The 27,845-nt window shown below is 43.1% G+C and overlaps 1 protein-coding gene across 1 annotated transcript in view; it reads left to right on the forward strand.

Annotated features, from left to right (window-relative positions):
- gmcl1 (germ cell-less, spermatogenesis associated) overlaps window positions 1-27,845 on the forward strand; it is a 140,384-nt gene that overhangs the window by 3,234 nt on the left and 109,305 nt on the right. The window contains exons 2-3 of the mRNA XM_069917456.1: window positions 4,277-4,400; window positions 17,545-17,641. Coding sequence (XP_069773557.1) covers window positions 4,277-4,400; window positions 17,545-17,641 — 221 coding nt within the window. The remainder of the gene's footprint in view (window positions 1-4,276; window positions 4,401-17,544; window positions 17,642-27,845) is intronic.

The following is a 27,845-nucleotide window of genomic DNA, read 5'->3' on the forward strand; positions in this document are numbered from 1 at the left end:
TTGACAGGTATTTGATTAGTCAGAGCATCAGGGATCATGGAGAGGAGGATGGGGAGTGGGGCTGAGTGGGTGGGCAGATCAGCTCATGATTAGAATGGCAGAACAGACTTGATGGACCAATAGGTCTACTTCTGTTCCTATATCTTGTGAAACGATAGGAAGATATAAATGCTCACAATTACAATAGTGCAAGAAAAACAAATGGCATTACAGTAACACTAAGGGACTTGTATGTGGAATGTTTATGGTTTGTGTATTAAGTGGAGTTTGAAAAACCTGATAGCAGTTGGAAAAGAAATTGTTCTTGAAACTAAAGGTACAGGCCTTCAAGCACTCTTCATCCTCAGCCCTATGTTGTCTGCGAGAAGAGGTTGCGTCCAGGGTGAATGGAGTCCTTTATGATGTTAGTAGCCTTCTTGAGGAAGCACCTTGCATGGATATCTTCAGTGTGGACGACACTTCAAGTTCTAGTATTTCCCAATTTCAAAATGCGTCATCTTCAAGGAAACATGAGTGACGATATTCTGAATTACCGTCTTATTAATCCAATAAACCAAACTTTGTAGTTGCAGCTTTAATTCCTTGATAAAACAGATAAACATTTTGCATAACTTCACATTAGATACAAGACATAAAATAAGACAAATTAAGATGAATTTAAGACAAATTCAAAGAAAAGTATCTTGAGCTTGTATCCCTTTCATAACTCTTTGAAGAATGAGATCCCAGCGCTCGCTCTGCTCGGATATGATGACATATGATGTCATAGTCGCTATGGTAACACTGCAAACAATTTTTCTGAAAGGGTTAGGCACTGTGACAGTGTGTTTAGAGGCGGTTTAGGAAGTATTGTTAGAGCAGCTTGCACACACATTTTAAAACCGAATTTCTGCAGGACTTTTGCAGAATGCTTTTTGCACAAGAGGAGTGAAATCTCAACATAGAGCTTGCCTAGGAGAGCATGTGATCTTTGCAGGCAGGGACAGAACAGTTTTGCTCTCAGAGAGGGAGTCACAGAAATCAGTTCCAGAGGAATAAGCTGGCAAACTTTGGAAGGCTGCCTGATCAAAGGAGAAGACTGGCGGTGTGAAAGGTGACCTGAAAGAAAGAGGATCATTTGGAAAACCCTGAAGAGGGAAAGTTTCGTCAGCAAGACTGATTGAGAAGGAATCAGTTGCGGTATCTCTCTCTCTCTCTCTCTCTCTCTCTCTCTCTCTAACCAGTAAGAACCCTCCTGAGTGGTAACCATTTGCCTGTTAAACATCAAAGTCTGGTGATTATTAATGCCTACTTCTGTGCTCAGTACAAGAATTGCCTGCAACCAGTGAGATTGGACTGTGATCCAAAGAACTTTTCTAATCTTAAATATACATCACACACACCTGCGCTTAGTATTAGAGGGGGGTTTAAGTAGGTTAGATAGGTTAAGTAATAAGTTGAAGTTTAATTCTGTTTTCTTGTCCAAATATAATTAAAACTACTTTTGTTTAAGTAACCCTGTGTTGTGGTGAATATCTAATACTGCTGGTGTTTAGGGGCCTCTGGACTCCATAACAGCACAAAATTAAATACTGTGATGCTCTGAGGAGACCAGATCTCATGAGGCATAAGTGGACTTGAATGCTTTTAGCACATTCGTGTCAAAAGGCCTTATGAACTTCAAAGACAAATTATGCCACAGAGCGTGTGACATGAGAGATTTGCCAAAAATATATTATTGAAATGCGAGATAAAGAAGTCAGTTTTAAGGAAACCACCATTCTTTTACAATGGAAAAATTACTAACAGTCATACTCCTAACAGAAGGGGAACAAATAATAAGTAGATTTCAAAAGAGAAGCCTACTTCTGACTTTAAGATAAAAAAGACAGTCTCATTGTTTGGCAAAATAGATGCCAATGTCTTCATTCAAGAGAAGATAAAACTGACATCCTGGACTGACAGGAAGTTTATCATGCTTTTCATAGGAGATTGATCTGTGGCTCAGAAGATGGTCTTTCTGTTTGAAGAATAAAAAATCTCTGAAGGACAACTCATCGAAAGAAATGTGAATAAAGAGGCCTGAATATATAATTATAAAGCACCTTTAAATATTTTTAACTGAAAATTTAAGACTTTCAATCAAGTCTAAAATGATGCTGAAGCTTTATAAAACACACACACACACACACATGCATTTGCGCATAGTGGGGTTAAGTTTAGAAACAAGTAGTCCACACAAGGAGACGTGGACTGTCCCACAAAATGGCCAGCAACTATATGGATCTTGAGGTGACACCGGCCATCGTCCCAGGTAACCTCCTGCATGGCGGGAAGACAGCGAGCTGTGGTGGGAAAGCCGGCCAATCCTAGGCGGGCGCTGCGATGATGCGGTGCCTTTGTATCAGTGCTCAGAGCCCATATAAACGCGACAGCCAATGCAATAAACCAGTCTCAACTTCAAGGCTTTGGTGTGCATGTTGGTCTTCTCCATGCTCACGTAGCGCGAATGCTACATTGGTAACCCCGACAGGTCGAACAGGCCTGCAGTATTAAAGTGAATATTAAAATAATTTAGAAGTATTAAAAGTCAATTAAAACAAAATGGAAGCCTGATGTCTAGATTAAGGAGAGGCTCCATGGATATGATAAGATTGATATGACCTTCATAAGAACCAACAGATGACTTTGGAATGAAGGCAGTGTTCTGTGTTCTGACCTGTTATTCGGCCAACAATGGTGGTGGTGTCAGTGAATTTATAGATGGCATTTGAGCCCATCTTGCTTGAGCAGTAATGAGTGTATTGGGAATAAAGCAAGAGACTAAGCATACAGTCTTGGTATGCCTGTGTGGTGCTGGTCAGTAGAAGAATGTTTTATGTTGCAGATCCTCACTGATTAGAACCTGCCAATGACGAAGTCCCAGATCCCTTATTTTAATCACTAACTTTGCTGGTATTTGGATATTAGTTTTCTTCCAATTCTAGTACAACCTGGCCTTATAAGGTCTCCTTTGCCCTGGAAGAAGGCCTAATTATCCTTCACTCCTTTCCTCTGGCATTAGGGCAGCACGGTTAGTATAGCAGTTAGTGCAATGCTGTTACAGTGCTAGCGATTGGGGCTGGAGTACAAATCCGGCGCTGTCTGTAAAGAGTTTGTACGTTCTCCCTATGTCAGCGTGGGTTTCCTCCTGGTGTTCTGGTCTCCTCCCGTTCAAAACCTACATTAATTGGGGGGCACAGGCTCATGGGCCGAAAGGGCCTGTTATTGTGCTGTATGCTCCCATTTAAATTTAAAAAATTTAGCTTCTTAGCCACAACTTGAACTGCATTGTTTTTTATTACCTGCCTTGTTTATGGTACAGGTGTCTAACCTTTTATCCGGGATCGTCGGGACCAGACACACAGGTGCCTAACCTTTTATCCGGGATCATCGGGACCGGACACCTGCTGTTGTTTGGAATCTTCCGGGTTTTGGAATCATTTTAAAATGGCAGTCCCTTTTAGATAATGCGATGTTTCATAGTCGCTCAAAACAGGAGGTGCGGTGTGCTAAATGAATTTAGATAAATAAACACCTTCATAATATCACTAGCATGTTTTATTATTTTAAAGTAAAACTGCAAAATAAAACTTGCTCAGACCCCAACCCTGCCATATCTTGCCTTTGGTGGAAAGGTGTCTTTCAGCCATGAGCACCCAGTGGGTGAGAAGCAAGCAGTTGCTGGCTCATCATGGGAGCAATGGCTGTCTTCCTTACCTGTAATCTTCCCCGCAGCTGGAACCGCGTGGGCAGAGTGGTTCCAGCTGTGTGGAAGATTATGGATAACCAGGTCGGCCATTGCTCCTGAACTGAGCCATCGCCAGTCGCTGTGTGAATGAACTCTGGGCTCAGCACCACTGCAGCCATCCTGCCACGTCGGGAGTTAGATGGGGGGGAGGGGCGACCGACAGATGGGTGGGGTGGTGGGTGCGACTGACAGATGGGTTGGGGCAAGAGGGACAATAGATGGTGGGGGCTGAGCAAGGCAGTAGGGCATTTTAATTACCAAAAAGAGTGCCAGTTTTTTGAGGTTGCTGGTGTTCAGAATCCTGGATAAAAGGTTAGGTACCTGTACTGGTATCACTACTGCTGGATTGATGCCCTCTGTGTTTAGACATGTTCCTTAATCTTCAGGCCTTTCCTGAACCAAGATGGTTCATTGAAATATGTGCCAAACAATTGTATCTCCTGCAGCATTACAGCATGTTTAATTTTGTCACTTTTATTTTAATGCCAGACTCTGTTGACTTTGCAGAAAGAAGCTCAAAAGTACTTCCAAGTATATTTATCAGACTCTGTTCCTTGCTGGAGAAAACAGTGATATCACTATTTGTGCTCTGGGTCAAGAATGGCATCTACACAAAATATATCTATGTCAGGTAGGAGATTGAACCCTTCTCATATCCTGTGAGAAAACTTGACAAAATTAGAAATGCTATTGCCAAATTTCATATGCAGGTTAAACCTCTATAATCCGGCACTCTGGTCTGGCATGTTTTGAATCTGTTGCTATTAGGACAAACTCCTTACAGACACAAACCCTGGTCCCAATCACTGGTGCTGTAAAGGTTGAATGGCCAGGTCCTGACATCGCTGGATTAAAGAAATTCAACCTATACCATATTTTTTCGAGAATTCAAAATCTCTGTTTCAGCAGACTCTTAATTGTATGAGCTGAGGGGTGGGACTCCAAGAGGCTGTTAGTTCCAGCTTGAGAGTGGAATTGGAGAATATAGCTTTGGCTCACATGATATAGAACACTACAGGCCATTCAGCCCTTGATGTGGTGGCGACCTATATATTCCTACCAAAAAAACTGTCCTTCCTACCTCATAACTTTTTTTTCTTCCATCCATGTGCCTGTCATATAATCTCTAAATGCATCTAATGTTCCAGCCTCCACCCCCAGCAAGACAACTCTGTAGAAAATTTGTACTTGCTGTCACCCCTAAGCCTTGCTCCTTTTATTTTGAACAGATGTTCTCTGTTTGCTATTTCTGCCCTTGGGGAAAAAGGCACTGGCTGTCTTTCTTATCCCTGCCTCATAATCTTGTAGCTCTCTTGTGACAGTATTTCGAGGTGGTTTGGGAGAAATTGTTAGAGCAGCTTGCACACACACATTTCAAAACACAGAAGTTTTGCAGAGTGCTTTTTGCAGAAAGAGCAAACAAGGTGCAGAATCCAGCTGGCCCGGGAGAGCATGTGATTTTTGCAGGCAGACTCAGAACAGTTTTGCTCTGAAAGAGGGTGGGTAACATGGAGAGAAGGAGTCACAGAAATCAGTTCCAGAGGGACTAGCTGGCAAATTTTGGAAGGCTGCTGCGGATGTCCTAGAACAAAAAGAATCTCTCTCTCCCTCTCTCTCTCTCCCTCTCTCTCTCTCACTCTCTCTCTCTCTATGAACTTTGTAGATTCTAACTTCTGTGCAATAATTGCCTGCAACCAGTCAGATTGGACTGTCATCCAAAGAACTTTTGTAATCTTAAATATACATTCTTAAATATACATTATACACACCTGTTCCTCGTATTAGAGGGGGGTTTAAGTAGATTAGGTAGGTTAAGTTATAAGTTTAAACTTTTTCAAATTTTTAAAAAAAACTTCTTTTGTTTAATTAACCCTGTGTTGTAGTGCATATCTAGTGCATATCTACTGCTGCTGGAGTCACCTCTCACCAACTCTGCATCCTGTAACCAACAGGAACCTTCATCACCATCCACTACTCCTCCAACCTTTTGTATTATCCGCAAACTTGCTGACCCATCCTTCCACTTTTTCATCTCGATGATTTATAGCAATCGAGCAGAGGTCCCAGAACAGATCCCTGTTGATCTCCACTAGTCACTGACCTCCAAGCCAAGTTCTTTTCGTACACTACTATTCTTTACTTTCTGCAAGGCAATTCTGAATCCACACATCCAAGCTTCCAGAGATTCCATGCCTCACGACTTTCTGAACGAATCTCTCAGGGGGAGCTTGTCAAATGCCTCATTAAAATCCATTTAGACCACATCTACCATCCTACCTTTGTCAATTTTTTATTTCCTCCTCAATAAACTCAACTAGGCTCATGAGGCATGACCTTCCCCTCACAAACCCATGCTGACTATTCTTATAACCATATAACAGTTTATTTACACCACGCCAACAGGCCATGTCGGCCCTTCGAGTCCACGCTGGTTCACTTGAACAACTCCACTAGTTTTACCCTCCCACTCTCCACCCATAAGCCTCCAACCCCCTCATATCCATGTTCACATCCAACCTTCTCTTAAATGACAGAAAGGCCCTGCACAACTATCTCCTCTGGAAGATCATTCCATTCTGCCACCACTCTCTGAGTGAAGAAGCATCCTCTAACATTTCTCCTAAGGTTTTACCCCCTTACCCTTATGCCCTCTTGTTCCATCCTCCCCTGCCCTCAGGGGAAAGTCTACTCGCGTCTAGTCTGTCTACTCGCGTCTAGTCTATCTATTCCCTTCATAATTTTAAATGCCTCTATCAAATCCCCTCTCAACCATCTACCTTCCAATGAATAAAGTCCCAGTCTACTTAATCTTTCTCTGTACTCTAGATCTTGTAAGCCAGGCAACATTTTTGTAAATCTTCTCCGCACCCTCTCCACCTTATCTATATTCTTCCTATAATTTGGAGTCCAGAACTGAACACAATACTCCACCTGGCCTCGCCAGGCAGGGGTTCCCAACCTGGGGCACGTCGTTTTTTTATCCTTAATTTTTAGGGGTGCATGGGAACATATAAAAATGCCCAAGGGATACAGAGGAACAAAAAGGTTGCGAACCCCTGCCTTAAACAGACACAGCATCACTTCCCAGCTCCTATATTCTATGGTATGATTTGTGAAGGCAGCATACCAAATACCACCCTGTCTACATGGGAATCCACATTCAATGAACTCTGTACCATATCTCCAACATCCCTCTGTTCCTCTGCATTTCTCAGTGTCCTCCTCTTAACTGCACATGTCCTATTTTGGTTATTTTTTCAAAATGCAACACCTCACACTTGTCTACATTAAATTTAATCTGCCATTTTTCAGCCCACTTTTCCAAACAAACCAAGTCCTTCTGTAATCCAAGAAAACCTTCCTTACTGGTGTAAGGTAAAACATCATGAGATGGGAATGTGTAAGGAGTTACCCTGTGCAGGGCTGTAACAAGATGTGAATGCATCCTTGTACTTACAAGATAAGAGAGACATTGATGGATTGAGAGGCAGGAAGCTAGCAGGGAAAGGATAGCAACAGTTTTAGTCATTGGACAAGTAATGATATGATGATGTTCTAAGCACGTATCCAAGGGTATAAAAAATCACCATTTTTCTGATAATGGCAGAATGCATTCTCCGACTAACATTGTTAGTTGCAAGTGTTACAATCCGGTAATAAAGAACAAAGAACCCTGATTTTGACTCAGTCTGGTGTTTGTCTCACTCATTCATGAACAAAGCAGACCTAACACTGGCCACCACTCCCCCTATATCATCTGCAGAGATAGTATGTACAAATATCATCATATCATCTGCATATTTGCTTACCCAGTTAACCACCCTCTCATCCCCATCATTAATATAAATGATAAACAACAGGGGACCCAGCACTGATCTCTGAGGCACCTTACTAACCTTACATGCGGAACCTTATCAAAAGCCTTACTAAAATCCAAATAGATCATGTCAACCCACCCTACCTTCATCCATTTTTGTCATCTCTTCAAAAAAAACTCAACAAAATTCGTCAAACATGACTTTCCTTTCACAAACCCATGCTGGATGTCCCTGATCAATCCCTGCCTATCCAGATATTTGAACATACTATCTCTAAGAATACCCTCCATAACTTTCCCCACCACCGAAGTCAAACTTGCTGGCCCATAATTACTTGGCCTGCACCTTGTGCCTTTTTTTTAAACAATGGAACTATTTGGAATTCTCCAATCCCGTGGCACCATCCCCTCCTCCAATGATCGTTGAAAATCACTGTTAGTGCTTCCGCTATTTGTTCCCTGACCTCCCTTAATGGCCTGGGAAAAATCCCATCAGGACCTGGAGACTCATCCATCTGTATTGATCTTAGAAGCTCCAAAACCCTTTCTTTATCCATAAATAAGCCATTCGCCTCACTTATCTCACATAGTCCAATGTTCCTTTCCCTCGTGAATACAGACGAGAAAAAAATCATTCAGTATCTCCCCCATCTCATACGGTTCCTCACAGTCCACTGTTCCCATTTTCCAGTGGACCTACTCTATCCTTAACCTTCCTTTTACTATTCACGTATCTGTAAAAATCCTTAGGATTCATTTTCACCTTATTAGCTATGGACACCTCATACCTTTTTGCCTTTCTAATTTCCCTCTTGAGGTTCTTTCTGCAATCTAAGTAACGATGATACATCTCATCAATCGTTTCTTTCTTATATTTAGCATAGGCCTCCGTCTTATCCCGAACCAACTTCCTAATTTTTTAGAAAACCATGGCTCCCTTGAACTTTTGGTCTTGCCTTTTGGCCAGACTAGTACATAAAGATCCTGTACTCTCAAAATCTCACCTTTAAATACTCTCCAATTTTCCTCTACATTCTTGAGTCGACTACTTTTCCAAATGTTTCTAAATCGTGTCCATAAGAATCCTCTCCAATAGTTTGCACACTCTGACAGAAGATTCACCAGTCCATAATTCCCAGGATTCTGGTTATTTCCTTTTTTAAACAACAGGACCACATTTGCCATTCTCCAATCCTTTGGCGCCTCCCCGTGGCGAAGAGAATGCAAAGATCAGAGCCAATGTCCCAGCTATTTCTCCCCTCCCTACAGCAACCCGGGGTGTATCTTTTCTGGCCCCAGGAACTTGTCAATCATTGTTTTTAAGAAGATCCAAAACTTCCTTTTTCCTAATCTTAATGTTGCCCAACAGACAAGTTGGTTCTATTTTGGTCTCGTCCTAATCAAAGTCCTTTTCTCTGGCGAATAATGAAGTAAAGTATTAATTTGGGAACTCTCCAACCTCCTCCACCTCCAGACACATCCTTTAGTGGCCCCACCTTCATCCTTCTGTTCTTCACATATGCATAGAATGCCTTGGGGGTTCTCCTTAATCCTACAGGCCAAGGCCTTCTCGAGCTCTCCTAAGTTCCTTCCCGGCTACCATATAATTCTCTCAAACTTCCTGTTTTTAGCTTCCTAAATCTAATGTATCTCCTTTTTTTCTCTTAACCAGTTGCCTCATCTGTTTTGTCCACCACGGTTCCCTTTTCCTACCATCTTTTCTTTGACTCAGTGGGACAAACCTATCCTAAATAAGTGGTCCCTAAATGTCCTCCACATTACTTCTGTGCTTTCTCCCGTGTGCATCTTTTTCTGCCTCATGCCAGCGTAATTCACCCAATTAAATATTTACCCATTTTGTCTGCTTTTATCCTTGTTCATAGCTGTTCATAGCTCAGGAAGTTGTGGTCACTATCATTGAAATGCTCCCTCACTGAGAGGTCTTTATCCGGTACTAGATCCAGTAGGGCCTCTTCTCTCTTCACCTGATCCACATACTGTGTCAGAAATCCTTCCTAGACACACCTTTCAAATTCTGCATCATCTATCCCTCTTGTAGTCAGGATGTTCTAGTCAATATTAGAGAAGTCAAAGTCTCCCATAACAACAACCCTGTAAGTACTGCACCATTTCAAAATTTGCCACCTTATCTGTTCCTCTGTCTCCTGACATCTATTTGTGGGCCTATAGTGTACTCCATTGATTGCTTCCTTTTTCTTCCATCTACACTGCCTCAGTGGACACTCCATCTATAGCATCCTCCCTTTTTACCGTCGTGATACTATCCCTGACCAGTAATGCTACTTCCCAACTCCTCCCACCACCTCTCTTCCTTTGAAAATAACTAAACCCCAGTCCTGTTCTTCTGCCAGCCAAGTCTCTAACGGCCACAACATTGTAATTCCATGTACTGATCCATGCTCTAGTTCATCTCCTTTATACTTGCATTGAAGTAGTCACATTTCAAATCCTCAAACAATACAGCACAGTACAGGCTGTTCAGCCTTCGATGTCGACCCATGTATTCCTTACTTTAAAAAAGTACTAAACCCTCCCTACCCCACAACCCTCTATTTTTCTTTCATCCATGTGTCAGCCTTAAGAATCTCTTAAAATGCCCTTAATGTTTCGGCTCCCTCCACCATTTATGACAAGGCATTCTGGGGACCAACAACTTTTTTTTAAAATTTCCCCTGATGTCTCCCCTAAACTTCCCTCCCTTAAATTGGTAAATTTGTCCTCTGGTATTTGCTGATCATGACCTAGGAATAATCTTATAGACCTCCATTTAGCCTCCTCTCAACCTTCTATGCTCCAAAGTGAAAAGTCCCAGCTCTTATAACCTTGCCTCATAAGACTTGTTTCCCAGTCCATGCAACATCCTGATAAATCTCATCTGCACCCTCTCCATAGCTTTCATATCTTTCCTATAATGAAGTGACCAGAACTGAACACAATACTCTGTAAGTGTGGTCTTGCCATAGATTTGTAGATTTGCAACAAGACTCTCTACTCCTGAATTTAATTCTCCTATTAATGAAGTCCAACATGCCATAGGCTGCCTTAACTATCCTATCAACCTGTGTGAAAAACCTTGAGGGATGTATAGATTTGCACCCCAAGGTCTGTCTGTTCATCCACCATTAATCCTATACTCAGCCTTCTGGTTAGTTCTTCCAAAATGCATCATCTCACACTTATTCGGATTGAAATCTATCTGGTACTTTTCTGCCTAACTCTGCATCCTGTCTATGTCCTCTTGTAACCTTCGACAACCTTCAATCCCGTCCACAATTCCCACCAACTTTTATATCATCCGCAAACTTACTGACCCATCCTTCTGCCACTTCTTCCAAGTCATTTATAAAAATCGCAAAGAGCACGGGTCCAAGAACAGATCCCTGCGGCACTCCATTAGTCACCAACCTCCAGATTGAATACTTTCCTTTCGCTTCTGCTCTTTGCTTTCTTCCTAAAGCCAATTATTTATCCACACAGTCATTTTTCCACTGATCCCATGACTCACGACTTCTGGATGAGTCTCCTGTGGTGGACTTTGTCAAATCCCTTGCTAAAATCCACGTAGGCCACATATACCTACCTATCCTCGTCAATTTCTATTTTTACCTCCTCAAAAAACTGACTCGTGAGGCATGACCTTCCCTTCACAAGCTATTCTTTAGTAGACAGTATTTTACCAACTGCTAGATCCTATCCTTATTCTCTCCATTAGTTTTCATACCACTGACATAAAATTCACTGATCAATCATTCCCAAGGTTCTCCCTATTACCTTGTTCAAGGGGACTACATTTGCCCTTCTCCAATCCTCCAGCACCTCTCCTGTGGCCAAAGAGGATTCAAAGATCATAGCTTCTGCCCCAGCTATCTCTTCTCTCACTTTCCACTGCAGCCTGGGTTATATCACATGCGGCGCCAGGGACTTATCAATCTTGATGTTTTTAAGAAGATCCAACTTCCTTAATCTCTGCATTGTCCATCACATAGGGCTGTTCAATTTTGATCTCACTGTGATCAAGGTCTTTTTCTCTTGTGAATACTGACACAAAGTATTCATTTAGGACCTCCCCAACTTCCTCTGCCTCCAGGATCATGTTGCCTTCCTTATCCTTTAGCAGCCCCACCTTCATTCTTGTAATCCTTCTGTTCTTCACATATACATAGAACACCCTGGGGTTCTCCTGAATCCTACATGCCAAGGCCTTCTCCTGCCTCCTTCGAGCTCTCTTTAAGCTCCTTCCTGGCTACCATGTTCTCATGAACCCTTCCTGTTTCCGATATCTAATGTCTTCTTCCTCTTGACTTCTTGGCTGACCTGTTTTGTCAGCCACAGTTCCCTTTTCCTACCATCTTTTCCTTGTAGTGAGATAAACCTATCTTGAACCCTGCCCAAGTGGTCCCTAAACCTCACCCACATTACTTCTGTGCTTTCACCCTTAAACATCTGTTTCCAATTTATTCTCACTAGTTCCTGCCTCATCCCTTCGTAATTAGCCCTCCCCAGTTTGACTGTTTACATCCTTTTCCATAGCTATGTTGAAGTTAAGGGACCAAAATGCTCCCCACCTGGCTAGGTTCATTGCCCAGGACCAGATCCAGTATGTCTCCTCTCGTCGGCTGATCCACGTATTGTGTCAGGAATCCTTTTACTCACTTGACAAATTCAGCCTCATCAATCCCTTTTGCAGTCAGTAGGTGCCAGTCAATATTAGGGAAGTTGAAATCACCTACAATGATAACCCTATATTTCACACACCATTCCAAAATCTGCCTGCTTAACTGTTCCTTGGAGTCCCAAGGGCTATTTGGGGGCCTTTCCTATTTTTTAATAAACCTATGTTCCTGCATCGGCCAATCTTGCCATTCCTCCAGCCATATTTCATTAACAGCCACAACATCATGATAACACATAGTGATCCATGCTCTAAGTTCATCCCTTTTGTTCCTAATACTCCGAGCTTTGAAATACCCATTTCAAACCCTCTAACTGGCTATCTTTGTTTTGTTCCCTGCCTGTCCTCCTTCTCCAACTCCATAACATCATGCTTTTGTCCTTCTACCCTAATCTTTGCCCTCACATTTTGATCCTCACCCCCTCCCCATCCCCTTGCCAAATTAGTTTAAACCCTCAGTAGGTTAGTGGAGGGGGGTGGGGTTAGAGGCGGCATTGAGTGGAGTGGGGGGGGTTAGTGGCGGTGCTTAGCAGGGTGGGGTACGGGTAGTGGTGACACTAGCAGGGTGGGGGGTTAATGACAGAACTGAGTGAGTTGGGGAGTTGGTGGGGGTGGTTAGTGATGGCGCTGAGCGGGGTGAGGGGTATTGGTGGTGGCGCTGAGGGGGGTAGTGATGCCAATACAATACAGTGGCCACCGAGACCAGCTCTTGAGAACAACTTATCAGCATTTATTTTGCTTATTACTGCCATCCTGAGTTTAGCCAGAAATTACTGCACTCCCTCCTTCATTAAACTTTGCATCAAACTGACAGACGGTTCAGAACACCCCCTTTTTCCTCACTGCCCCCTTGTATCTTTCCACAGCCCCCAGGTGTGCAGCAGTGCCCACTTTGTGAATCACATAGCATTGCTTTTGTTTCAGATTCGCCAGTCATGAAGGAGGATGATTCGGGTGAGTGTAGGACTGCTCAGGGATAAGAGGGGGAAACACTTGCCTGGAGTGGAGGAGGCAAGGGAGGTCCTTCATGAATAGTTGTTTCAGTGCTCACCAAGGAAAGGGATCTTTATAAATGTGAGGTCAGTGGGAATAGGCAAATGTAATGGTGCTCATCAAGGTTAAGAAAGAGATTGTATTGGAGGTTTTGTGAAACTTTCAGATGGACAAGACCCTGAAGCCAGACAGGATATACTCCTGGTTACTGAAGGAAATGAGGGAAGTGATTACTGGAGCTTGACAATGATTTTTGCCTCCTCCCTGGTGCTGGAATATTGGAGGATGACAAATGTAGTTCCCTTGTTTACATAAGATAATGAGGAGGAATCCGAATGTTATTGACCAGTGAGAATTGTGTCAATGGTGGGCAAACTATTGGAGAAGATTCTGAAGGACAGGATTTACGAGCATTTGGGATAAGCATGGCCTTATTAAGGATAGTCAGATAGGTCAGGACAACATTGTGGGCTGAAGAGCCTATACTGTGCTGTAATATTCTGTTTTACTGAGGGGACAGTCGTGCTTTAGTATTTTGAGGAGGTGACAAAGGTAGGGGTGAACATGTTGTACAGGTCTACCGTGCTTTACTAAAGTAGAGCGTTCCTATGAAATGTTAAGTAAGCTGAGATGGCGTAAAGTGAAGACCCTTTCAATCCTATTGAAGGCTATTTTCGATAAAGCGAGTATCTGTAAAACAGGCTATACCTGATTTATGGATTTTAGTAAGGCTTTTGACAAGGTTCTCCATGGTAGGCTCATCCAGAATGTCATGTGATCCATGGAAACATGGTTTCAGAATTGGCAGGCATACAGACACAGGGTGATTGTTGATCAAGCACATTTTGCTTGGAGGTCAGTGATCTGTTTTGGGACCCCTTGTCTTTGTGATTTTTTTTTGCTATAAATGACTTGGACAAAGAAGTAGTCGCGAGGATTTGAAGGTGAAGTACGTGGTTCATGGCGCGATTCTTAGCAGTGTAGAGAAACAGATCTTGGGGAATAAGTTAATAGATTCCTCAAGGTTCCTATGCAAATTGATAGGGTGGTTAATAAGGTGAATGTATGATGATGGCCTTTGTGAGTCGGGGGATTAAGTTCAAGAACCATGAATTAATATTGCGGCTCCCTAAAATTCTGAAGTATTGTTTTCGGTTCTGGGTGCAGAATCTTTGGCGAGGGTGCAGATGAGATTTACCAGGATGCTGCCTGGATTGGACAATGTTGACTGAGCTAGGGGTTTTCCCTTTGGATCGATAGAGAATGAGAGGTAGAGAAGATTGAGAGGCATAGAGAGGTAGACAGCCAATACCTTTTTCCCAGGGCAGCAGTGGCCAATATCAGGGGACATCTGTTTAAGGTGAGAGAAGGAAAGTTTAGAGGCCACGTCAGAGGCAAGTCTTTTCATGGAAAGTGCGGTGGCTGCCTGGAATGCATTGCTGTGGCGTGGTTGTGGAGACTGGTACAATAGGAGCATTTGAAAGGCTGATAAGCACATGGATGCAAGAAAATTGGATGGTTATGGACCATGAGGGAGGGAAGGGGTAGATTTAAGTCTGCAAACATTGTGATTGTAGTTGACACAGAATTGCTGGAGAAACTCACCAAATATTGTAGCATTCTTCATGAGGCAAAGATAAAGATACATAACTGACATTTCGGGCCTGCCTGCTTTTTGCTCGGACCTTGATGAAGGGCTCACGTCTCAAGTGTTACTTATGTATCGTCATCTTTGCTGCATGAAGAATGCTCTGTGACTTGCTGAGATTCTCCAGCATTTTGAAAAAACACAAATGCTGGAGAAACGTAGCAAGTCAAACAGTGCCTTTATGTAACGTTTCAGGCTTGAATCCTTCATCAAGGTATGGGGGAACATGAGAGATGTCTGAACAAAAGGAGGGGGATGGTGAAGGTGGGAGATGATAGGTGGAGGGAGGGTGGGGAGGTCTGTAGGAAGGGGGGTCAGGAATCTAGGGTAGGCGGAGAGAGAAAAGAAAAAGGAACTGGAATGACTAGTTAAGGGAGGTAGGGGGGAAAAGGAAAGCTGATTAATGGAATGCAGTGCCCTGGGGTGAAAGAGTGCCCAGATGAAAAATGAGTTGTTCCTTCAATCTGGTGATCAGGGTCTTCTTCTTTGGCTTGGCTTCGCGGACGAAGATTTATGGAGGGGGTAAATGTCCACGTCAGCTGCAGGCTCGTTTGTGGCTGACAAGTCCGATGCGGGACAGGCAGACACGGTTGCAGCGGTTGCAGGGGAAAATTGGTTGGTTGGGGTTGGGTGTTGGGTTTTTCCTCCTTTGCCTTTTGTCAGTGAGGTGGGGTAGTGTGAAAGACCATGGACAGACATGTGAGCTTGAGAGTGTGAACTCAGAATTGAAATGGCTGGCTATGGGGAGGTCCTTTTTTTGCAGACAGACAGGAGGAGCTGGGCAAAGAGATCTCCTAATCTGCGACCAATCTATCCGATGTGGAGAAGGCCATAGAGGGTGTACCGGATGCAGTAAATGAGTTCTTTGGAGGTACAGGTGGTGTTGCTTCACCTGAAAGGTCTATTTAGGACCTCGGACTGTGGTAAGGAAGGAGGTGTAGGTGAAGGTATTGGAGGATCCAACTAAGTTTATATGATCAATTCAGGGAAGAAGATTAACACAGATCTCGAGTCTGGAAGAACACCACTACATATTTATACCTAGAATTTGCATAAACCGACTCCAAGTTTACAAAAATATACCATATTTATTTCTCAAATTATATAATTTTCTCCAAGGGGGATACAGCTTTGAATTTCTGCATTCCATTTTCCCATACCTAAATGTGGATCCAATTTCCAAGTCACTGTAATACATTTCCTTACTACTGCTAATGCTATTTTAACAAATTTAATTTGATATATTAATAATTTCAACTCTGGTCTGTTCCTTTTATATTTCCCAATAGAAATAAATCTGGGTTCTCTGAAATACAGTGCCTGTAACTTGTTTGAAGAAATTTCCTAAATCCACCCAAAACACCTTGGGACCTATTTAAACAGAATTATCTGCCATCACTCAAAAAGGTTTTTTTTAAAAATGGATGATTTTACCTATAACGTTAGTAGGAAGAGTTAATTGTATTAAGATTAATCTAATCCCAAGAAGTATTATCTCAAGAGTTTCTATAGAAAGATTAACCTGAAAACATGAACTGGGATACCTACAGCTTCCTAATTTTAAGAATTATTACCAAGCGGCTCAAGTGAGATTTCTTACTTTTCTTTTTTGAAGGAGTATATAAACGGCGTGGGTTAAAATAGGAGAGAGATTAGCAGAGGGTGTGTGTGTGTGTGTGTGTGTGTGTGTGTGTGTGTGTGTATATAATTATTAACTGATGTTAAAGAAACACCATTGTTTAAACATGTGATTACTATTTGGAACAAATGATTTAAAAAATTTAAAAAGTGGAAGTATATCGCCCAAGATCTCTAAATCAAAATGAACGTGTGTATCTTTTTCCAAAGGAAATTAAATTTTAAATATTTGGTTTAGTTAAGGTATTAAAAATATTGAAGATTGGTATGAACAAGGTCAATTGATGTCATTCGAACAATTAAGGAATAAATACAGAATAGCTGACAATACTCTTTGTTATTTTTAAGTGAGGATATTTCAGTGTGGTGGAAGCTCTTATTAGGAGAGGAAATACTAAGAAATTTATTTCTGCAATGAAACCACTCCTCTTGAGTAACCACTCCAATAGATTGACAAACATTGACAATTGACAACATCCACGTTGACAAACCCTGCTATATTTTGTGATTTATACAGAATATTCTGTGGTAAATATGTACCCTCACTCTTGCACCTTGCTTCATTCAGATACTGTTCATCTCCCTAATTTCAATGTTGTGTAGTTTTAGAGTGGATCAATGTGGTGGGAATGTGACACTCTACCATTGTATGTTAGAGCTATCTCAGCAATCTACTACACTACTCGAGCATCCAAAAAGATGTTGTGCTATTTCTCAATTGACTAGTTCAGGTGTGGCCAACCTTTTAATTTTTAATTTAGACATACAAACAGCACGGAAGCAGGCTATTTTGGCCCACGAGTCTGTGCCGCCCAATTAACCTACATTCCCAGTACAAACTCATGGGGCGAAATGACCTGTTTCCGTGCTGTTTGTATGTCTAAATTAAAAATTAAAAGGTTGGTCACCCCTGGGCTAGTTTCTGCTTAGCGCTACTGAAATTTGAATGCCATCACTTGAATGTTTTGTTCATTTATGCTTTACAGTCTGGCTACTTTTCAAGTATGTTCAGTGGATCATGGAAGGAATCAAATATGAATCAAATAGAACTTGAGATCCCAGATCAGAATATCGACACTGAGGGTATGTCTTGTATAGTTTTCATTACAGCGCCTAACGGAGATTGATCTGTTACTGAATGTAACTTTGTGCTTTATCTAGCACATTGGGGGAGAGAGAGGATAAAATGAAGGGAATCCTTTTTGATAGTCAGCGATTTGGCCCTGAGCACTTTGTTGGGGAAGAGCTCAGGCCCGAAACCTTCATTGCCTTTTATTTCCAATGGATCTATGACCTGCTGAGTTTCTCCAGCACTTTTGTGTATAGCACTACACCCAGTAACTGCAGTTTTCTTGTTTACGTGACACATTGCCTCATATTTGACAGTCACCTTCAAGTGCAATACAGCTCCATGCTTCAGGAAGCATACTAATGTGCATACAGAATTGGCTGATTGGCAGGAAGCCGAGAGTTGGAATATTGAGATCATATCCTGGCTATTCAAATTTGAATAGCGGCAAAGTATTTTCACAACAGGTGCCATCTCCCTGGCCCTACACAGCCCTGGAACACCAAGACAATGGTGCCTATATCATATGACTATTTATCAATTGGACCTCTGCCTTCAACATAATGGTACCAAATAAACTATCACTTGGTCTCACCCCTCTCCCCTCACCCCCTTAGCATTTGAATCCATAACTTGCTATCCCACAGGCTGCAATAGTAATATCATCTCTCCCATAATGATCTTGAAAACTGGGTCACTACTGGGCTGTCCACTCAGTCTCCAAATACACTCCCTGTATACCTACAGGGTAGGGAGGATCTCTAATAAAGACAAGGTGGAGAACAGAGGGGGGGGAAAAAAGGGACTTGTAGCTTGGTGGCAGGACAACAACATCAGCAAGAAGTGAAGCTGATTGTAGACCCAGAGGAGGGGTGAAGCTCACTTCTTCCTGGTCCACATCAATGGTGTTGAGGTAAAGGTCGTCTCCAGTTTTCATCCCCTCAGGAGAAAGTAGTGGAGAGAGTGAAGAGCACCAAATTCCATTATGCGGACACGCATCTCCTCACTGGTCAGGACGGCGCAACAGCAACTGCACTTTCTGAGAAGACTGAAGTGGGCAAGCTTACTGGTCGCCATCATGTGAACCTTCTACAGGAGCTCTATCGAGACCATCCTGGCTGGCTGCATCACAGTGTGGTACAGTTGCTGTAGAGAAATGGATCGAAGTCAGTCCTCGGGTCCTTAAGAGTGGTAGAGACGATCACTGGAGTCTCTCTCTTTCTCCCCATCAACATTATCTACCAGGATTGTTGTCTGAAGAGGGCATACAAAATCATTGAGGACCCCTTCCACCCCCATACAGCATATTTTAGCTGCTCCTGTCGGGAAAAAGATACAGGAGTACCAGGGCCAACGCCAGGCTGAGAAACAGCTTCCCACAGGCAATGAGAATGCTGAACGACCAAAGGAACTGCTCACACTAACCCTCTGATACTCTCGTATTAACGAAACAATATTTATTTATTTGTATATATGAGTAGTTATCCTGCATTTGTATTGTTTGTCTGTCACGTCTGTTTGTGTGTCTGCAAGGACCAGAGAACGCTGTTTCCGGGTTGTACTTGTACAATCTGATGACAATTAACTTGAAAAACCTCTCCAGTGACTTGTTCTGGTGCACGTGCGTGCCTCTACTTCCTCAGAAACCTGAGGAAATTCTTCATGTCACCGACTTCAATAAATGACATGCAGATTAACTATTAAAAGCATCCTATCAGGATACGTCACTGCATGGTACTGGGTTGTTTGGATTTTTTGGAGCATATTGGGGGGCTCAGGCTTATGGGCTCAAGTCTTGTTACCTCCTGTATGTCTAAATTTTAAAAGATTAAATAACTTGCATTTCCTTGTTAAAAGACTTCTCCCGTTCTAGCCTGACACTCTTCAAAATTAATTTTGGTGCTCAGACTGGCAAAAAAATACAATTCAAAAGAGCTGAAAATGCAGAGGAATTGAGACCTACCTATTCGGAGGATCCACAGGGGTCGATTTTGGATGCTCAAAAGGCAGTTACACCAGCGTCCTCTTTGCTTCTTATCACGCAAGATGGCACCGGCATGGTAAGCCATGACTCGGGGAAAGGGGGATGTGAGCACACCCGAGAACATGGGACCTTGCGGAGACAAGGGCTCAGTTTGGGATTGCGAGTGCGCCGGAGACGTGTCGCTCCCAGGCACAGAGTTGGAAGACCGGCGCAGAGTCAGAAGACCTGCGCTTCCGGGCCCTGGGTGAATTGAGCATGCGCGGAGATCCGTGCATACGCATTACCCCTGAATGGGCCCAGGCTGTGGGGACGACTCTCTCCCAACGGGCTGACAATGTCGGCCCAGTTTGGGAGGAAGTTTGAACCCGTCGAGTGACCCAGGCTGAGATCGTGGCATTGGATTCAGGTGAGGAAAAAGAAGTGTTTCTTGGAACGCCTGAGGAAGAAGAAGCAGCAATTTTACAGGCTGTGAGAATTATACAAGGTAGGCCTCAAAGACTTAAATCGCCTTCTTTACAGACATTCCAAACTGGATCCGCAGAAGGGGACACTACATTATCTGTATCTGAAGAGTTTATGGCAATACAGGTTACCCAGGGATTTAAAGGAAATAAGATGCAATTGACTGAAATAAGATGCAATTGACTGAATTGAGAGAGGAAGCGTCTGGAATTAAAAAAGACATAACTAAATGTTTGCACGCAGTGGATGGAGTGTAAGATGAATTTAAAGAAATTAAGTGGGTGCTTTGATATTGTAATGATAAGAGATACACTGAGAGAAAGGACTGTGGAACATTCTATTACGGGTTGGGATGTGCAAAAACGAGAATCTTTGAAGAAAATTGATTCCTCGGAGAACCAAAGTCGGCGCAATAATGTTAAGATTGTTGGACTGCCGCAAGATATTGAAGGAACAGATCCAATGAAGTTTTTTCAAAAATGGATACCAGAGATGTTGGGAAAAGGTGCATTTATGGATAGAACTGGATAGATCACATAGGACGATATGGCGAAAGCCTTTTTCAGATCATCCGCCACATGCAGTTCTTATTCATTGTCTACGGCAGGGGTGTCAAACTCAAATTCACGGAGGGCCAAAATTAAAAACTTGGACTAAGTCGAGGGCCGAACTAAATATTTATTGAAAATTTTTAACAACATCTGCATGTTTTCTCTTCTTTCAACATATGTAATGTTAAACTTTTTCTTATTAAAATAAATGTTTAATAATAGTTTTGGATAAACTCTTTCATTGTCATTGCCATTGGCCCATTTCCTTTAGCGTTCTGAAACCGTGCACATGACGAGTCAATGAGGGATGATTAAAGCAGTGGTCTTCAAACTTTTTCTTTCCACCCACAGACCACCTTAAGCAATCCCTTACTAATCACAGAGCACCAATGGCACAGGGACGCGAGTGGAAAGAAAAAGGTTGAGAACTGTTGTATTGTGGTAACTCCACATTTGATTAGGTTAATTGTTAGGCAAGTGGTCAGAGAAGGACCCCCCCCCCCACCCCAAGAAAGGCTTAAATCACAGGAACAAAATAAGCTTCTGTCTCACTGCTCCCAATCTTACACACAGTCCTGATGTGGAATGTGGGGTTGCAGCTCCACGTTCACCTGAGTTCAGGTGCTGTCTGTGTGGAGTTTGTACGCTCTCCCCTTGTCTTGGACCAACAGGTCGGTCGCCTGATGAAGGCACCCAAACCCACCGTTGAAACGCTGGCGTCCGGGGTGGTGGAGGAATTGGCTGAGAAGAGCGCGTTGCTCCCACCCCCCTCCCATGGTTGGAGAGGGATTAAACTGCGATCTCACGGCGCCGGGCTCGTCTCCAACAAAAGGAGCGGGAGGCAGGGTCCGCCGCGCACAGAGCGAGGGGGAAGGCATCGCCAACGAGACGTTCAGTCCGGCGTCGCCGCTGAAGCGCAGACCCAGCGAGGATGGTCCCCAACTCCAGCCGCGTCTGTGTGTCCGGGAGCCGAGCGGGCTGAGTGCAGCGCTCCGATCCCCGGGATTCGGGACTCTGAGATCCCTCCACACCTCCGGCGTCTTCATTTTCACCTTCAGTGTGCATGTGCTATACTGGCGCGGCGGCCAGCGGGCCAACTCTAATATATATTTAATATGATCTTGCGGGCCAAATATAATTATATCGCGGGCCAAATTTGGCCCGCGGGCCAGAGTTTGACATGTGTGGTCTACGGTATCAAGACCATGAGATGATATTACGTTTGGCAGTGCAGAAGGCTCGTCTGAATCAGAGACCTTTGGCGGTTCAGGGTAATAAAAGTATTTTTTTTAAATGCTGATTTAAGTCAAGATGTTATAAGGAGACGTAAAGAATTTAATCCAGCTAAGGCAGTCTTATGGAAGAAAGGTTACAGATTTGCTTTTAGATATCCCGCTGTGTTGGAAGTGTTGTATGGTAATTTTCAAGCTCAGCTTTTTTTTTGAAGATGAGACTGAAGCTTTGACTTTTGCTAATTCTTTACCAAATAATCCACATAGTTTTGAGTTGCAGAAACAATTGAAATCGCAGGGATCTCCAAAGAGGAATGGCAATGGCAATGGCAAGAAAAAAGCTGGAAAGCAACAATTGATCTAGATGGGAGACGATGATCAAGTTGCTGGTGTTGTTAGTATTGTGGATCAAGCAGCTGGCGTTATGGGAGTTGAGGACTGAATTTTTAATTACGAACACGTTTTTTTTTTCCTGTGATATTGGACTATTGGCAGAGGCGGGTTGGATGGCTCTGATTCTCCTGAAATCATTGCCATGAGTGGTTTAGACCACACCCGGATAGTAGAGGTGGGTACCACTTGGTGGTTTTTTTTGTTTTTATTTCAGAGGGTTTTATATATATATATTTAGGGTGGGGGTTTTTCTTTTTTATTTTAAGTTGTATTGGTAGCTTTAAAGGGTTTTTTTTTTGGAGCTTGTATTTTGTGTAAAGGTTTGTTGTGTTGGGTGCCACTTGGAAGGGATGGATGAGTAATATCAAAGGGATGAACCATCCAATTAAAAAGGAAACGCGTGTTGAATGATATCAAAAAGATGAAGGTGGACATTGCATTTTTACAAGAGACTCATTTGACGGAGAAAGAACATTAGAAATTGAAGCGAGATTGGGTTGGACATGTGATAGCATCTTCTTTTAACTCCAAGGCTCGTGGTGTAGCAATTTTGATACATAAAAAGGTGCCTTTTGTTTCAGAATCTTTTTCTGATAATGCAGGTAGAATTTTGAAAGTTGATTGTAAATTATTTTCAGAAGCTTGGACTTTGATGAATTTGTATGAGCCAAATGAAGATGATGTACAGTTTGTTACTGATGCACTTTTGCTTTTGAATCAATCAAATGAGAACATTATGGTTGGAGGGGATTTTAATTGTTGTTTGGACCCACTGTTAGATAAATCTCCAAAAATTGTGGAAAAAAACTAGAATGGCAAAAAGAATAATTGAGTTGATGGGGATTTAAATTTAGTAGATGAACCTGACTGAAAAGGATTTTTCATTTTATTCAGCATGCCATGTTTTGTTTTCAAGAATAGATTTCTTTTTGATATCATCACATTTGCTGGGTAGGATCGAACAGGCTGAGTGTAAGAGTAGGATTTTGTCAGACCACTCATTGTTACTTTCCTGTAATGTTGCTGAGATGGTGGGAAAGAGTTATCGTTGGAGATTTAATGAGATGCTGTTTAAAAAGACCTGACTTTATTATGTTTGTAAGAGATCAGATTAAGTTTTTTTTAGAAATGAATGAGATATCAGTTCAAAGTAAGTTTACGTTGTGGGATGCTTTGAAAGCATATTTATGGGGTCAAATTAGTTATACAGCAAGAGTGAAAAATCAATATAATGTATAAAAAGCAATAAAATATAGGATTTAGAAAAAGAGAAGACATTTCAGAAAAATGCAACAGAAGACAATAAGATAGTTGTCTAAATTGAAGCTTTGTTATAATACAAAATGTACAATTATGAAAAAATGATTCAGCAATGGAAACAGCGCTATTATGAGTTGGGTGAGAGAGCACATAAGGTTTTAGCCTGGCAGTTGAAAACTGAGCAAGTTTCTAGAACAATTAATCCAGTTAGGAGGGAAAAAAAGATTTTGGTGAGACCACACTTGGTGTATTGTACACAGTTCTGGTCGCCTCGCTATGGGAAAGCGGTCATTAACCTTGAATAGGTTCAGAAAAGAATCAGAGGGGTGTTTGCCAGGACGGTAGGACAAGTTCTAAGAAGAGACTGGATAGACTGGGCTTTTTTTTTAATCCTATGGCAAAGAAGTATTTTGGGGGAGGGAAATGGGTGTGTTACTTTATAGAGGTACCTGTATATCAAATCTCAAGATGTGTGCCACAGAATTTACCCAGGGATTTTCAATGAGATGGGATGGATTTAAAGGGGACGTGAATGGAAAATTTTTCCACAGATATGGAGGGGGCTTGCAGAGGTAGGGGGCAAATACAATTATGACATTTAAGAGACATTTGGATAGGTATAAGAATGGTTAGAGAGCTATATGGGCCAAATGTATGCAAATAGGAGTAGATCCAGTAGACAACTTGGTTAGAATAGGTAAGTTGGCCCAAAAGGCCTGTTTCCTTGCTAAATCACTATTTGACTCTAAATGAATTGTATTAGAGGAATGGTAACCGAAACAACAACTCGCACATATGAATCATCTATAACATCTGATGGAATGGTCACCAGTGAGGAGGCAAGAGACCGGAATTAGAGAAGTGCAGAAATCTTAGAGGTTGACTGGACTAAAAGAAATTATAGAAATAGGAAACAGAAAATTTGAAAACCAGTGCAAGGATCTGGAAATCAAGGCAAGGCAGGTCAGTGAGCACAGGCATAGTCTTGATAGCAGAGTGTTGATGTGAAACACAAAAGTGATTGTAGTCAGAAATACTGGGGGAACTCACCTGGTCTCGCAGTGTCCATAGGAGGGAAAGATATACAGCTGGCATTTCAGCCCTGAACCTCCTTTACCTCCTATGGGTGCTGCAAGACCAGCTGAGTTCCTCCAGCATCTCTGTTTTCACTAGCAGTTTTGGTGATCAAGAAAAATTTTAGAGGCAAAATCTATGATATTTTATCATCGTATGATACATGCTCCAAAATTTTCATTTCCTGCAGCTGAAGCAGGTACTTAATTTATTTTTTAAAAAATACAATGGTAAATATGAAATTAAATTTAGTTTCATCATGGGCTTTGTAGGGGATTATCATCGGTTATAATTTAGTTTCCCACGGCGGCATTGGCCAGTACCAGAGAACACCTGTTTAGATTTCCGATTTATTGTCAGAATACATGCATGATATCACATACAACCCTGAGATTCCTTTTTCCTGTGGCCCAGGCAGAATTACCACTAATTGGTAGTGCAAAAAATAAACTCTACACAGTTGTCCGACAGCAGTGTTTCCTGTAAATGTGCTCAGAGGGTTTTGCCTGTGAGGTCCTGGCTTGTGTCCACTACCTTTGGAGGGCTTTATGCTCAGGGGTGTTGGTGTTTCCATACCAGACCATGATGTAGCCGGTCAGCACACTTTCTGCCACACCTTTGTAGAAATTTTCCAGGGTTTCTGATGCCATACCAAGCCTCCACAAGCTCCTGAGGAAGTAGAAGTACTGACGTGCTTTCTTCACAATGCCATTGTTGTGTTGAGTCCAGGAACAATCCTCCAAATTAGTGACTGCCAAGAACTTAAATTTGCTCACCCTCTCTACCTCTGATTTTTACGCTCCATGCACCCCCCCCCCCCCCCCCAACCCCAAAATGATAATTGGATTGTAATTCTCTGGCTTTCCTTTTCTGAAGTCAACAATCAGCTCCTTAGTTTTGGTGATATTGAGTTTGAGTTTGTTGTTGCACCATTCAGCCAAGTTTTCACTCTCCATCCGTATGCAGACTCATCCCCTTCCTGTATACAACCCACTGCCATGGTATTGTCGGTAAATTTGTAGATGGTTTTATTGTGGTACTGAGCCCCACAGTCAGATATAGAATGAGTAGAGCAGAGGGCTAGGAGCATATCCCTGTGGTGCTCCAGTACTGATGGAGACAGTGGAGGAGATGTTCTTAACAATCTTCCCTGATTGTGGTCTGGAGATGAGGAAATCCATGATCCAATTACACAGTGGGGTGTTGCGTCCCAGGACTTGGAGTTTGCTGATCAGTTTTGAGGGGATGATGGTGTTAAATGTCGAACTGTAGTCGATAAGGAGCATCGTGATGTGTGCAAGGCTTTGTCGAGCCAGTGAGATGACATGCGCCGTAGACCTGTTATTACAATAGGGACCTGGAATGTATCCATGTCACTTCTCAGACAGGAGATGATCTGCTTCATCACCAGCCTTTCAAAGCACTTCCTCCCTGTTGATGTAAGTGCTGCTGGTCGATAGTTATTAAGGCAGATCACTGCACTCTTCTTGGGCACCTGTATGATTGAAACAAGTGGGTACCACCCCCTGCTGGAGTGAAGAGGAAACCGGAGCCCCTGGGGAAAACCCATACAGGCATGGGGATAACATGCAAACTCCTTACAGACAACACGGGATTCGATTCCCAACCGCTGGTACTGTAAAGGTGCTATGACAACCGGGCTGCCTCAACTGTAGATCTGAAAGCACTAATGTGCAGATACTTCAGATACACAGTTTATAGATTGGAGCTCAATCCACAGAACCAGAAGACTGGCAGAGAGGGTCTCCCTTTCCCCCCCTCCCCCATCCCATCGACGTGATCTACCAGGATCATTGTCTGAAAAGAGCATGCAAAATTATTGAGGGCACCTTACACCCAGCACTCCACATCTTTCAGCTGCTCCCGTCGGGGAAGAGATACAGAAGTATCAGAGCCAGGACAACCAGGTTGAGGAACAGCTTCTTCCCATGGACAGTGAGAATGCTGAACGACCAAATTCAACCTGCTCACACTCACCATCTGAGACTCTCGTATGTACAAAACTATATTTACTTATTGTAGAGATGAAGCACTTGTCCTGCATGTGTATTGTTTATACTGTAGCCGCCCACTACAAAGCAACGCGACACACACACACACACACACACACACACACACACAGACAGTGTGGCAGGTTAAGCTCACTCACTTTATTAGGGCTAGAAAGACTGCTTTTATACTGTCCAAGTTCCTGCTATTTTTGCTGATTGACTGAGTCAACCATATGAATAACAATAGCTGGTGGGAACTTCCATGCATATGAACGCCCTTCTTCCCCAGTCTGTTTCTGCTGAGTTAGCTGGGCACCTTGGCTAATGCCATTTTAGGGTTGTTGGTCTGATTCTGCCCCAGCTTCTACCCCTGCTGGTTCATTGTCCTGGGAGTCACTTTAACAATCTCTGTCCGCGATGTGCCGGCCCGATTTCTCTCCGCCCCCCCCCCCCCCCCCCCGAACCAGTGTTACAATGTTCGTAGGTATAGTCCCCAAAGTCTATAGTGGTGTGGCTCTGCATTGAGGTGTTGGTGTCTCCGTGGGTTCTGCTGGCTCTGTGTGGGCAGGCTTGAGTATGTCCAGCTCGAAGGTGGCTCCGTTGTTCTGGATGACTTGAAAGGGACCTTCGTATGGCTTCTGCAATGGTGAACGGTGGGGTCCTCTGCGTACAAACACGTACTCACAGTCCTTGAGTTCTTTGGGGTTGTTGGACTTGGCTTGTCCATGCCTGGAGGGTGAGATCGGAGCCAGGTTACCGACCTTTTCATGCAGCCTGTCCAGGAAGGTGCTTGTCTCCTCCTGCTGCCCTCTGGCCTGTGGAACTAAATCCCTGGGAACCGTAAGTGGGGCTCTGTAGAAAAGTTCAGCGGAGGATGCATGGAGGTCTTCTTTCGGCACTGTTTGGATGTCCAGTAGTGCCCATGGTAGCTTGTCCACCCAGTTGGGGCACTTGAGTCTGGTCATGAAGGCGGTCTTGAGGTGCGTGTGGAAACGCTCCACCATGTTGTTGGCTTGTGGGTTGTACGCCGTCGTATGGTGTAGCTGAGTGCCCCACAGGTTGGCAATGTCGGTCCACAAACTGGAGGTGAACTGTGCGCCTCAGTCAGAAGTGATGAGAGGAGTGCTTTGGCCAGGGGTTTGCTTCTGGCCTTCGGGTGAAGCGGTTGACCACTGTGAACAGGTAGCGGAAACCCTGAGAGACTGGCAAGGGTCCCACTATGTCCACGTGAATGTGGTCAAACCTGTGTT

The sequence above is a fragment of the Narcine bancroftii genome, chromosome 2 (assembly GCF_036971445.1).
Source record: "Narcine bancroftii isolate sNarBan1 chromosome 2, sNarBan1.hap1, whole genome shotgun sequence".
Classification (NCBI taxonomy): domain Eukaryota; kingdom Metazoa; phylum Chordata; class Chondrichthyes; order Torpediniformes; family Narcinidae; genus Narcine; species Narcine bancroftii.